Consider the following 14,076-nt stretch of genomic DNA (forward strand, 5'->3'; position numbering starts at 1 on the left):
CATTTTCAATCTAGCTAGAACCCAAGTGTTTGAATGGGGGAGCATTTATGAACTAGTCTTTTTGTTTATTAACTTTCTAAACCTTTGTATCAACAGTTGCTAAAGGGCATTTGCCTGTTTTCATGTATAACTTTTGATGATGAGTTTCATGTTCTTACCTCCCTGGTCAAGGTTTTATTTAGATCAAGGATATCAAACCACATAAAATTCATGACTTTTATAAGACTGAAGATAGTGAAGGGATTTTAAACCAGAGTCACTTCACTGCACTTTATTTCATTATTTTAAGGTAGTCAAATTTAGTATTTAAATTTCCATGTTTTGACCTTATCTATTCCTGATGTTTCCTCTTGAATTTTTGAAGTAATTTCAATTATTATTTTTTGTGTGTACATGCTCATGCATGCATTTGCATGTGTACATGTGTCTTTGAGTGTGTGGAAGCTGAGTCCATGTCAGGTGTTCTCATTTGGCTTCCATCTTTATTGTTTTGAGACTAGGTCCCTTACTGAACCTGGACCTTGCCAATTTAGATAGATTAGCTGTTGAGTGAGCCACAGAGACATACCTATTTTTGCCTTCTATGTGCTGAGGTTAGAGTCAAGAACTGCTACATATGACCTTTATTTGGAGACTAGAGATTTGAACCCAGGTCTTCATGCCTATACAGCAGACACTTTACTGATTATGCAATCACCACAAACTCCCTGCTTTACATTTTTCTAACATTGTCATGTTCCTCCTTTTGCTTAATTTTATCTTCATTCTGTTCCTTGTGGGGTTTTTTTCTCATTCTATTCCTTGTAATATCAAGTTTGGGCCTTTGTCTCCTCTGTTGCCATTTGCATTCCATTACTTTCATTTATATTCAGATATATTAATATCTCTGTTTCTGTCTTTGCTTGATATAGAGTCCTATATCGAGGCTGGATTGAACTCAAACCTCCTGCGTCAGTCTCCCAAGAACTGAGACGAGTGGTATACAGCTTCCCACTCTTTATTATCTCTGCTTATAGGCTTCCTGTTGGATATGTTGTTGCATTACTTTGATTGAAAGCCAATTACTCAAAGAAGTAAGTAGTAAGTAAGTAAGTAAGTAAGTAAATGTCTGAACAATGCCTAACTGTGAAGGGTGGTACATATTTAGATACCAAGTGTGCCTTTGTTGTTTTCCTAGTGAAGATATTTTGGTTTACTGACTAATGAATTTGACTGTACAGATTAACACAGATGAAAACACAAATTCACAGCTGAGTGAATATATTACATGACAAATGTATATAATTATGGTGGCCATTGGCTCTTCTGGCCTGATCAGTACAATTTATTGATCTCATCCTAGATTTTATTAGTTTTGTTTCCAACCAAACCACAACCTATTTATGCTGAAATAGTCCTAAGAATTTATTAATTTATTTTTGTCAAGTTATTTTAACAACTTAGTTATTAAACTGAATGTTTCCTTAGCTAACTTAACTTGCTTAATTATAAACAAACAAAAAAAGATCTTTGTACCTGTTTCATTATAAACTAAGGGAAAAAAAACACATATAAGTATCAGAATGCTCTTTTTTATACCAATTTTCTAGAAGAATTAAGGTAAATATCAAACTAATATTACAGGAATGACATATCTTTATTGTGAGATTATTCCTTGTGACCTTGAGCCCTTCTTGGTGGTAGGTACTTTTGCATAGCAGATTGCATAGTAAATATAGTCAATGAATGATTTTTCTGGTCTTTTTGATGTTTTAACATTATTCTCTCACTTATCCATAACAATTTATATATGTTATTCCAGGCAGAAAACAGTTCCTAGATCTTACTTTATTTCTTAATCATTATTGATAGGTTTGGTTTTCGAAATTAAAAAGGACTACAGGTAACTCAGTCTGATAATGTTTATGACGAGGTCTTTCTCCACATTCATAGTGATTTTAGTAGTCCATTCGACTTAATCTAACATTTAAGTTAGAGGAAATTGTGAAATTGTTTGTAGAGAAGAGAATGAGGGAATTGTAGGTAGAGAAGAGAATGTCAAATTCCACTTTTTGGTTGCTTTTTTTTTTTTTCACAACGTCTCACTCAGTCTTTCCTAGAGTCACTATGTCGCCATGTGTAACCTCAAAATAATGTGATCCACCTTACTAGTGTTCTGGGTTTCCCGCATCATTACCCTGCCCAGCTTGAACTCTACTTTTGAAGGATACTGAGAAATGTAGAATTATTATTGTTACTGTTTTATCTTTTTTTAAATGTATAGCCCTGAAAATGGCTTTCAACTCTCATGCAAATTCCCACTCAGAGGTCAACAGCCTAATCAAAATAATTTTGTTTTGATTCTTGTTTAAGGAGGTACCATCAATCCAGGTGTTTTCTGTGGACTTTTTATATAATAAGATCATTGCTGTTTGAGCCATTCCAGCATCTACTTTCTTCTGATACACAGATATAATGTGGTCTCTCTAAAGAAAGTCAACCATGGTACTTTCTCATGTAGGGAAGTTGCACTGTGGAATGGCTTTCATCAAGAGGACCTTAATGCCTAACTGTAGGCATTATGAGCATCAGAATAAACTGAAATGTTTCTCTAAGCTAGCCAAAGAAATCCAAGATGGTGGTATAGAAAATTATTTTTTGTAAAAAAGAAATCACATAAAGTTAATTCAATAATGTTCAGACAGAACTTCAAACTTTAACAGCAGAGAAAGAACAAAACCAAGCACGCTACTGAAGCCATTTTTCAGAAAATTTTATGGACACAGAGAACTACTTTTGGATGCTGCACCAGCTATTTCAGTCTGCTAGGGGAACCCTAAGTAAGTGACATCATCAGTATTCCTGCCGCATTGAGTTTTCTAAAGAAGTAAATTAGGTTAGCTCTGAAATTTCCAAGCCGTTTCTTAACAGCAGCTGCTTTAAGGATTCTCTGTCCTCTGACTCCTCCTCACTGCCTGTTTTCATCTACCCTTCCGCAAATACCCTAGAACCAAGCAGGAACACTTGCACAGGATTATGAAAATAAGACCGAACCCACTGCAACCCAATAGACCAATGGATAACTGACTTAACATCCCTGAGAATTAGATGGGGAAATTGCATAAAAAATAGAACAAACAAATAAACAAATAAAATCTGCCAGTGATGCCTGCTATCTTTCATGTTGGAGAAGAAGAAAACATGTTATGATTACTATTGAAGAATTAATTCATATTTGAGAAAGTCAAATTTTATGGTGGCCACACCATTGGGTAGTGTTCTTCGGAGCTTCATCCACTATCCACAGATAGTCCTATGGCCCCTTACATACGGCTTATTTCCCACAGAGCAGTGTTGTGTCACAGGATAAAATGTACTCTTTATTAAATTGGCTTGTGCTCTTGAGCTGGATGACAAACAGGGTGACCTGTGTGCTACCACAGTGTGTCCCAGGAAAGGGCTCTTGTGTTCTGTGTGGTTAGCATCCTAAGAGGCAAGAGCTGTTTCCCAGCATCCCTCCCTTCTATTGCAAGCAGCCGTATAACTTCACAGATAAGAAAACATTCCTGAACCTGTTCCATCTATATTTAGCAAAAAGTGATTATATCTCATAAATAAATTTTTACTTTATGAATTAACACTAAAAACAGTAGAGGGAACATCATATACTCACAGCCTACAAACCACGCCTATCAGTAAAACTAAGTAATTAAACAGATTTAAAAGAAAATCATGATGTACTATTCCTATCAGATTCTGGCAGTGGCTCTTATTCAAATGGCAATTACTAGCAAAAAAAAAAAATTTAGCCTCAACTATTTAGAAAAGTGGCTTTATTGAATTTACAAACAAGGACCTACAATTTTCCATTTCCTTAGCAAGATATTAAATCAAGCAAGCTAAGTGTGTCATCATGACTATAATTTACGTGATATGACATGACAGTTAAGATGTACTGTGGTAATTTCTGAGAGCTGACAGTATTATTGTAGTATCAAAAATTTATATGGTTCAGTTATTAAGGCAAATTGTTTCATTCATACTGAGAGGGCTGACAGCAAACCACTGAGGGCTTCCACGGTACACTAGAAAATGCCTTCCATAGTCAAACAATTTGCACACTCCGTTACCATCGTTTTGCTCACTGAATGGAAATGGGGACAGAAGCAGGCAGGGCTTTGTGGAGTCTAAAAGATCTGCTGTGGAATATGAAGTGTTTCATTGTGGGTGGTTAGAAGAAACAGTTCAGCCAGAGGAGGGACGTTATCTCTGGGATTCAATCACTGTGAACAGGGTGTCCAAATTCTTTGCTCTCCTGTTATTTAGTATCCCATCTGCCTGCTTTCCTTCTGTTGGTTTGATTTTCAGCCAACAGAAAGAAAAGGCATATGACCAAAAGAGAAATAATGGAAAATATGATAATGGTAATTTCTATTCATAATTGTCCTTAATTAAATAAATTTTAGCATAGTATGAGAGAGGAAGAAGGGGAAAGAAGGAAGGAAGGAAGAAATAAAGAAAGAAGGAAAAAAGGAAGAAAGGAAGGCTAGATCTGAAACTCATCTGATTTTGACCCAAATTTCTTCCTTAAGCTCCTTTCAGGAGTAAAAAGAAGTTTATTTTTATTTTTACTTTTTGGCAATGTTAAGCAGAAGAAATTCAAGCCGCATGCTGTTTTGTTCTTGTCAGGGATAGAGGAGATTTCTAAATAGGATAAAATGACTCCATGTCATAAAGGGTCCAGCAAATAAAAGTTTAATTACATTTTTATCACAGCTACTGAATTTTATGCAACATATGTTGTCTCCTTTAAATACATGCTCATTGAAAACCTACTTTATTCATTTACACATTTTTTCATAGTAGCATGGAGAAGCCTGTTAAAAATATGAACCTGGCTATGAGTAGAAATGTTTCAATCAACTAAAATTACAAATTCCCATTCACTGAGCAGAACATGAGTTACTATTATTTCTGTATCATTATTCACATATTATGCAATACATCCAATAATTATAAGTATACTTTTGTTTACTTAACCAATGAAGGTTTTTGTTCAATATTAATACTGTTATTAGAGGTGACAGGTGATACTGTCCCCTGCATGCACACTCTCATGATTAACACCACCTGTCTTCCTCATGGCTCTCTACCTTTTAGTTTTTGAGACACAGTCTCTTGCTTACCCTGGTGCTGATTTAGTTAGACTGGTATTCAAGCCCAAGGATCCTCCCGTCTCTGTCTCCCACTGCTGGGGTTATTGGTATGCCCCACTGCACCAGCAATTTATGTGCGTGCTAGGGATTTATACTCGGGTCCTTCTGCTAACTGAAGCAAAAATACCATCACCAGCTTCTGGTATAATGAGGTAACTTAATCTATAACAAGGTATCAATTTTCATTACCAGAAAAATATTCACAAAATACTTAAATTTAGTTTTTAACAAATGGTTTGGCAAAAGAAAACAGAATTCTAAATACCAATATGTTGGTATTTAGCGGGAATTCATGTACAATAAAAAAAGCTTCACATACACACATACACACACACACACACACTGAATTTTCAAGGCTGCCCTCCTTGTTTATCTGTGTGTGAATTTTACATATAAGTGCTTGAACACAACATGTGCTTTCAATATGGTAAGTTCAGGACTCTTCTGTCTCCAACTTCTAGAAAACATGTAGTTTGCATATATCTCATATCAAGCATTGAAATAGATACATAATAAATCAGTTTTTCCAGTTAACATGCATATTAGATAGAAGGGTAAAGGTAACTACTTTGCCTATCAGTTTTGAGATAAAATTGAAACAGATAAGGAAAACTTTGTAAAAAAAAAAAAAGCCACCCTAGACTACTGTAAAAGCAGTTATATTTAAATAAACACACCATAGTTTCTTCCAATGTCTAGAATATGTTTTTCAAAAATCTCTAGAGATTTCATTAATATTGAGTCATTCAAAAATTTACCTGGAACTTAAATTAAAATCTAAGGGTGCCATAGGCCTTTGATGTCTCCTATTACATCAGGCATGCCACATGGAGAATGCTCAACCTGATCTCATTTAGTTGCTTCTGTAAATGTAATACAGTATAGGTTTGATTTAATTTAAAATTATTAAATAAACTCACCTTCTAGATAGATCAGTTAAAATACAGTTGCAGGAAGAATGTCAAAAATAGACTTACTCTGTTTCCCAGATATGGAGCTGGTGCAGTCCAGTAGTATCCATCTGGCAAGGCTCGCCGGGCCTCAGCATTACTGACGCTGATCTGCTGAGGCGAGTCAGGGTTATCAAGCTGGGGATTCACCCGAATGCGCCCAGAGAGGTCTGTGAGATACCAGCCATGCATGTCTTGAATCTTAAAGAAAACACATCACCACTTACAAAACACAAATAAACACACAAACAAAAAAGAGCAGCAGCTTTTTCCCCCCCTCTTGCATAGTTCTCGGGGTTTTTAAAAGTACAAGTAGGGAAAAGCTCCAGACACTTTAAAAACCTAGGAGTTAAGTATATTGTGGATATCATCAATTTTATCATGTGTACTCACATAGAAGTCATTGTTTATTTTTTTTATTGAAGTTTTTGAGAATCTTGATAGAACGACATAATCAGTTTTTACTGTTTCCTAAAACCATGATTCCAAGTACTGTGTGTGTGTGTGTGTGTGTGTGTGTGTGTGTGTGCGCACACACACATGCATACTCTCATGATTAACATCACCTGTCTTCTTGATTGTTTTCTACCTTTTAGTTTTTGAGACACAGTCTCTTGCTTACCCTGGTGCTGATTTAGTTAGACTAATATTCAAGCCTGAAGATCCTGACATCTCTGTCTCCCACTGCTGGGGTTATTGGTATGCCCCACTGCATCAGCAATTTATGTGAGTGCTAGGGATTTAAACTTAGGCCGTTTTGCTAACCAAAGCAAAAATAGAAATCCATTCTAATTTGTATGATGTGTTATAATGTTATATAATATATCAAATAATTTGACTTAGAATTTCATATTTTTCACTTCAGTAGCATTTCTTACTGTCTTATGAAACCTAATATCTCACAAGTGTTGCATATGTATTCATAAGGCAGAGAACAAAGGAAATTGTATGTGCAGGTCAAAGAAGGTAGCTTTTATTCAATATTTCCATTCTTCCCACTTTATGATTTTTCTGTTTTGATGTTCCAGGTCATTTGAATTCCCAAGAACGTTGCTATGACAACATTTCCCAAAACTCTCTATATTCTTTCCCATAGGATCAAAAGTACTCTGGAGACTCATAGCCTGGCCCAGAAAAGGAATCGCTTTAAAGGAGGAATAAAAGATGGGTAATGATTTACTTTACAGTATTGTATCTCAGTCAAGGACAGGTATACACTCCCACGTCCAATTGAAATTATCCTGTATAGTTTAGACAAGACTGTTTGCTGAGCTGGAAAGCTAGGAGACACCAGAGTTGTATTAGTTTTATTATTTCTGTGATCAAATACCCAATATCAACAATTTAAGAGGGGAGGAATTTATTTTGCTCCCATGTTCCAGATTTGTGCACCACAGTGGGCAGATCATAGTAGAGAAGTGCCATTTAACTCATGACAGCCGGTCGGCAGAGTATCCATGGCCTGCTCTTCATTCCTAAAATTTGGCCCCCTTGCATTACTTCCTCTGACAAGTCCCCATGTCCAGTGTTCCCACAATCTCCCAATAGTCTATTCAAAATTTTAATATATGAATAGAATAAACCGTTGATTAGATGGGAGTCCTGATCCAGACGTCTTTGCGTAGATTGAGAGGAGTCCTCTACTCAGACAGGGGCAGCCAATTTCAGAATTTTACTGCCTGAGACATAATTGATGCTACAAGTGATAGCAATCAGAGTAACAAGACTAACAATGTATAGATTAAATATAATTTTAATTTTCTTTTTATGTAGAGATTATTTGATCTTTGTTCAATTTTAAAGCTTTGGGATAGCAAAGACTACTTTGGTCAAAAGAAAAAGTCAAACCAGGTCAAAGTCCATTGGCTAGGTAGGCAATAGTAAATTCTGACCTCTGGTTTCCTTTCTGACTCTAGCTGTCCTCAGGTGTTCTGAGACATCTGGGTAGGAGTGTCCACCCAGGTTCTGAAGAACAAGACTTGCTACCTAGGCCTTGTCCATGGAAAGCCATGAAACTTAAATCTATTGGTGGCATTGTCAGGAATGTAATGCAGGACTCTGTAAACAAAATGTTAAAGTTAGACTTTGAGTCCATTCATTATTTTTTCCTTGAGGCTTTCTTTGAAATCAATACATTGGAGAAGCATACAGATATTCACACTTAGATATAAGAGAACAGTCAGAAACTACTTATTTCAAACATGGCTTAAAAGCAACATAGACATCAATATTAGATGACTGTGTTCTAGATTTGTGGTCAGATCAAAGCAGGGAGAAAAAAAAAGTGTTTAGGAGACAGCTTTTCAGAACAGCAGCCTGTAGAACATGACCGTGATATGCTACTCTGCTGTTCACAATCTATTAATAGCTGTCTCGGTAGAATACCAAGTGTCTCAGTGGCCTCTCTCCTGAAGTTTACTTCCTCACCCACCCTGAAGGTCTCTTTCCAGCCTGAATCCTCTATGCTCTGCACTCAAAGCCCAGCCAAAGTAACTATGGCAATTCCTAGAGCCCATTTACTACTCACGTGTTTTCTTTCAGGGAAGAAGTGGCTCTCCACAGACAGGCAGTGGGAAGCATAGTGAGCAATGTGGGCAAACATAAAACATGTTTGTTTTGAGAAAGACATGCTTAGTTATTGCTAAAGAACTAATAAGTCAGTTTTTTTCTTAAGTGGCACACGGATCGTGTCGGTGAATGGAATTGCAATATTTACTATTGTGATCTTACATTTCCTTTCATACGTCTTGTGCTTAGGATAAAAGCAACATGATTTTTATTACGTTTTCACTTATGGGACTTGACAAGGGTTGTATCAACTTCAGAGAGGACTCAGTCTGTACATTTAAAAGAATATTTTAATAAAGATTATTTTAGTTGTGTATATATACAAGTGCAGGCACATATGCGTATGTGGGTAAGGTAAGTGCTTGCAAGTATGGGAGCCCACAGAAGCCAAAAACGGGCATAAGATCCCCTGAGGCCAGAGTTGCATTAACTGTGAGCCATCTGATGTGGGTAATGGGAACCAAACTCTAGTTCTCTTCAAGAGTGGTAAGAACTGAGTCATCTCTCTAGGCTACATATAAAATTGAAAGGCTTGGAGCCAAAAATACAGAAATAACCCTTTGAATGAAATTCCATGCACTTTCATTTTGGACAAGTATAGATTGTATATAGAGTTGCTCTGTGGTTGTCATGTTTTTTTTTTCTTTCAATTTCCTACAATGGAACAAAAGTAACAGAGAAGGAGGTGCATGAGGCAGGGCATAGAGAGCAATGAGCATCCTTACATTCCCGTAGGTCCAGTAGGAACTCTGACATCTGTTGGACACCCCTGAACAGAAACACTCCTCACAGCCTTTCTGATTACCCTCTTGCAAGTTGAAGAAGCCAGATTTGCAACGGCTGCAGTCTTCACCTTCAACATTCTCCTGAAAATGCAGAGAGGTGTGTTAGCAACAGAGGCATCCTTCAAAGGAAGAGTTGGATCTGTACCTACTTAAGGAAAATATAACTACAGCCCTTACTTTACTCTTTCATCCATTTCTAAAGTACTGTGTGTAATGGTAAGCAATGGCTCTAAAGTTTCCTGTTATGGCCCATCGTTCTAACATCACAGCCTATGTGTATGGTGGGGTCTACTGAGTGCTCAGCACCATACTCAAATTTTTTACTTAGGTCTGTATTAAGAGTGTAGTTTAAAAATTATCATAAGTCAAAAAATGTGTTCATCTGTTGAAAGTGGGACAAGTATTACCCTTAGCAATCTGTGTTAAGGAGCGACGTCATCTTCAAATATATAATGAGTTTAAAACATTTATATTATACAAAATTGTCAAGTACCTTCATATTACAGGTTAAAAATACATGTGTTTGAGGCAAGCATGCAAAGTTGAGATGTGGAGAATCTCAGGGCAAATATGTACAGCATTTTCCTGATCTTAATAAATAGGAAAGAGGGAAACTTTTCCCAGCTTAATTTTTTACAATGTTTCCATTTGCACAGTGGCCTAGTACGTTATTTATATAGTAGTATTATAAAAAAAAATTCTTATTTGGTGACTGTTCTCCAGATTAGGCTCATTCATCCTAGTCCCAGTACATGGAAAATATATTTGGTGTATTTGATGAGGCTGTAATATGTGCTCAGAGGAATGAAAACTAACTATAAACAAAAGCCTGGGCACCTCTTTCTCTATTTGAGAAGTGGTTAATCCTGACCAGTACTTCCAAATGAAGGCTTCTCCTTACAGCCAATAGATATCCAGCATCCTGGGCATGTGTGATTCCTCATCCTTCTTCCTTGCGTTCTTCTTCCACCTCCTTGTGCAGCATCCCCTTTCCTTCAGGAGCTAACTTGTTTCCCAGCTATTTCTGTAGTCTTAGATGTATTCCTTTATTATAAGCTAAAAACTATGTTTTGGCATACACAGATTATTCTCTCTCAACACATGTAATATTTAATCAAAGGTGGAAACCCTCCTATGTATATATTCCCAGAAAATATCAGGTTCCTAGACAGTGTTGAGCATTGACTTTATACAATTTTATTAAGATTAAACAATTTCCTCCATGGTAGTGTTTTTATCATACCAAAGTACTATATGCACACTCTGGATGCTTATTAAAAACATTTGAAGGGCTAAGGAGATAGTCCATCAGGCAAACTGCTTGCTGCCTAGGCATGAAGATAGACAGAAGTTTTGGTACCAACATGCAAGTTGATAAACAAACAAATAGGCAGACAAACAACAATAACAGAAGAAGAAGCAAAGCAGTAGAATGCCTGCCACGTGCATAATATGATAATCCCAACACTGGGGAGCCAGAGTCAACAAGTCCCAGGGGCTTCCTGTCTTCCCAATCCAAGCTGAATTGGCAAGCTCCAAATTCAGTGAAAGAGCCTGTCTTAAACTATGAAGGAAGAGTATGATAGAGAAACACATGCAGCATGGCCTTCTCTAGTTTCAACACAAATGTATATATAGGTAAACCTTCATATTCATACACATATGCAAATGTATTTGAGTAATCCAAGATTAGAAGATGGGTTGGTAAAATACAGAAAGACAGAATACTTAAAATGGACTCCAATAAGGAGAAAGTTGCAAGAACAAGAAAAGAGGTTCTCTTTAGATCTGAAAGAATTTAAACATCAATTACTGTTTCTTCATATCTCAGATCCATTTAAAATTCCAACACTTTGTGCATATCTGGGTCCTTAACCAGGTGGCATGCCTACAGTGTTATTTCATACCTTAATTTTTAGTATCTTGATATGTATAGTAATGAAGTGTAAATACCAAAAGATTCACCAGTTTTAGATTTTCTAGGCTGGTTCCAAATATTTTGAGACAGTAGATGTCAGCAAGAGTAATCAATCCACTTTCAGACCCATTGGGACAAAGAAATCTCCAAAGCACTGAAGTGAAGAGAATCTTCAAAAGCATACACAGGCAGGGAAGATGAAATACGCCTATAATTATAATTTAGCTTTTTCCGTTGAGGACACAGTACAGCTGTTCTGAACACCATGTTCTTCTGTGCTCAGTTCAGTCTACTTTTCATTTACTCTAATTTGAAAGCAAATAATGCCACTTTCCTGAGATCCAGACTGATATAAACAATTAGACCATTTTAGACATTAGCTACATATTCATTTGTTCCAGTTTACATTGTTATATGACCTTGAGAAAAATTATGAATAAATCACTGCATGTTCAATTTAATCTTATAACCTGAAGCAGCACATTAAAGTGGGAATACCGGGTACTGTAAAAATGAGGGTAAAATCAAGGTCTCTGTTCTTAAAACCCAGTGTCTCTCTAGATAAAAGGATACGCCTGAAATCAACTTTACTGCTAGGTGGAACATATTCAGTGCATCTCAGAAGCAAATTAACGTATAAGAACATACTTAAGGATATATGGATTCTTTCCATGAAGGTTTCATGAGGCTTTTGGGTGGGAAGGAAATTTTAAATAAACTTTGAAGCATAGTTTAAAAAATTCTATCTAATCAGTAAAGATTTAAAGACACCTATGATAGCAATGATAGGGAAAATAATATTTACTATGAGGCAAGCTTCATTTGTCACTTAGCCTTCCAAAATAAACATAATGAAAACTTCCTATGTGCTAGATATTTCATTTGGCACTTAAAATCAAAGGCCCTACTCTTAAATAATGGACATTTAAGGCTGTCCTAGAAGACAGGACCTCTTGTCTTAGGCAGTGGGAGATAGTGAGTGAGTGCTACGCAGAAGACAAAACTCAGAACTATAACTGAGGCATTTGAGCTAACAAAGGCAGATAAAACGCCTATGAGAAGTGAGACGGGGAAAGAGAGATCTGGTTCACTCAACGGGTTTGGATGCCCATACTCATCATCTAACAATGACTGTTATGTTACGCCAGTGGTTCTCAACCTTTCTCATGCTGCACCCTTTAATATAGTTCCTCATGTTATCATAACCCCCTAAACATAAAATTATCTTGTCCCTACTTCATAACTGTAATTTTGCTAGTGTTATGAATTAAAATATAAATATTTTGGGGAAGAGGGGTTTCCCAATGAGGTAGAAATCCCCAGGTGGGAACTGCTGTATCACAGGGAATAAACAAAAGATCTCTGAGCTAGCCTGATTGGAATGGTTTTGTATATGTGGGGCATACATTCCCATTACCTACTTTGTATTAACACTCTAGTGAATGTCTTACCTTGCTCATCAAGAGGCGTGAGAGCCATGCTGTATCAGTGAGACTATGTACTCTCCAAATATATAGACCAAGTAAATGTTTACCACATGAGAATTTCATATTGACATAACTATCTCTTTGACAAGTCTCTGAACACAAGAGTTGAGGGAGCCTTTTAGTTGGCAACACCGTCTCCTTGTCACAAATGATAGGAGATTTAGCATTTTGCAAGCTTCCACTGAAAGAGGATAGGTACTTCATTTCTCATGCACTGTGCATCTTCCGTCTACAGTAATTCTAATCTAAAACTGCTCATGTAATAAAACATAACATGAATATAACATATTTTTATAAATTCTAAAAATATAAATTTCTTAAGAAATTTTTTATATAAATAACATTTCTAAGAAGTTACTGAAACTGATGTGGTCTCCAGGAACTCCCAAACATCATACTAGTGATATAGAAACCTATAAAGTATTCATAGGACTAATAAGAACATGTGGCCCAACTGCTACTTTTGTCTTGTTTAGTTTGACTATTATTTGGAGAAAAGTATTTTAGGTCTGGTTTGCTGTTCTCAAGTTAATTCTTCAGTCCCTTTACAATATGCTACAATTTACCAATATCAATAAGCCAAATACCTAACTTAAAGGATAACATTATAACAATGAGTTTCATCCAGTTTCAGGCATCTGAGCTTCAGTTAATCAGAGTCTGCTAACTGGTCACATCATGGTCAGATAGATCAAATATCTAGATGTAACAATTCCAGCTCTTCCTGTGTTTTATTTCCCATTTCTTTACAGGTGCTTATTGGTCATGGTTGACAGCAGAGCTTTCCTAGTCCCCTCTGGTTCTAAGTGTTACCTGATTCATGAAGCCATCTTTACAAGTAGATTTCACTGTTAGTGTTCTGTAAGGCTAAAGCACATCTAAAACTTGCCTTCAGGTTCTACCACAGACACATGTTAACACACAGCTAACTAGAAAGGATGTTGAATATAGGACTTACATATGTTTGCATCCTTCTGGCTACTGTTGTACCTTGAATGTGAAATGTCGCTATCGAGTCAATCATTTAACTCTTGCATTCTAGAGAAGAGTACTATTCTAGAAGCTTATAGAACTAATGGGAAAATGGGAAATAGAGCTTGCTGGAATAAATGAATCATCAGTATCAGAATCTGAGGTCTGATCATGTAGCTCTCTTCCTGTTCACCCTATTTT

At 36.4% G+C, this 14,076-nt stretch overlaps 1 protein-coding gene across 1 annotated transcript in view; it reads right to left on the minus strand.

Annotated features, from left to right (window-relative positions):
- The window catches only part of Lama2 (laminin subunit alpha 2), a 575,131-nt gene that overhangs the window by 296,063 nt on the left and 264,992 nt on the right, over positions 1-14,076 (minus strand). Inside the window, exons 11-12 of the mRNA XM_028766419.1 lie at positions 9,439-9,579; positions 6,173-6,346 (exon numbers count right to left, since the gene is read on the minus strand). Of these exons, the coding sequence (XP_028622252.1) occupies positions 6,173-6,346; positions 9,439-9,579 (315 nt within the window). The remainder of the gene's footprint in view (positions 1-6,172; positions 6,347-9,438; positions 9,580-14,076) is intronic.

The sequence above is a fragment of the Grammomys surdaster genome, unplaced genomic scaffold (assembly GCF_004785775.1).
Source record: "Grammomys surdaster isolate TR1022 unplaced genomic scaffold, NIH_TR_1.0 168, whole genome shotgun sequence".
Taxonomy (NCBI): Eukaryota; Metazoa; Chordata; class Mammalia; order Rodentia; family Muridae; genus Grammomys; species Grammomys surdaster.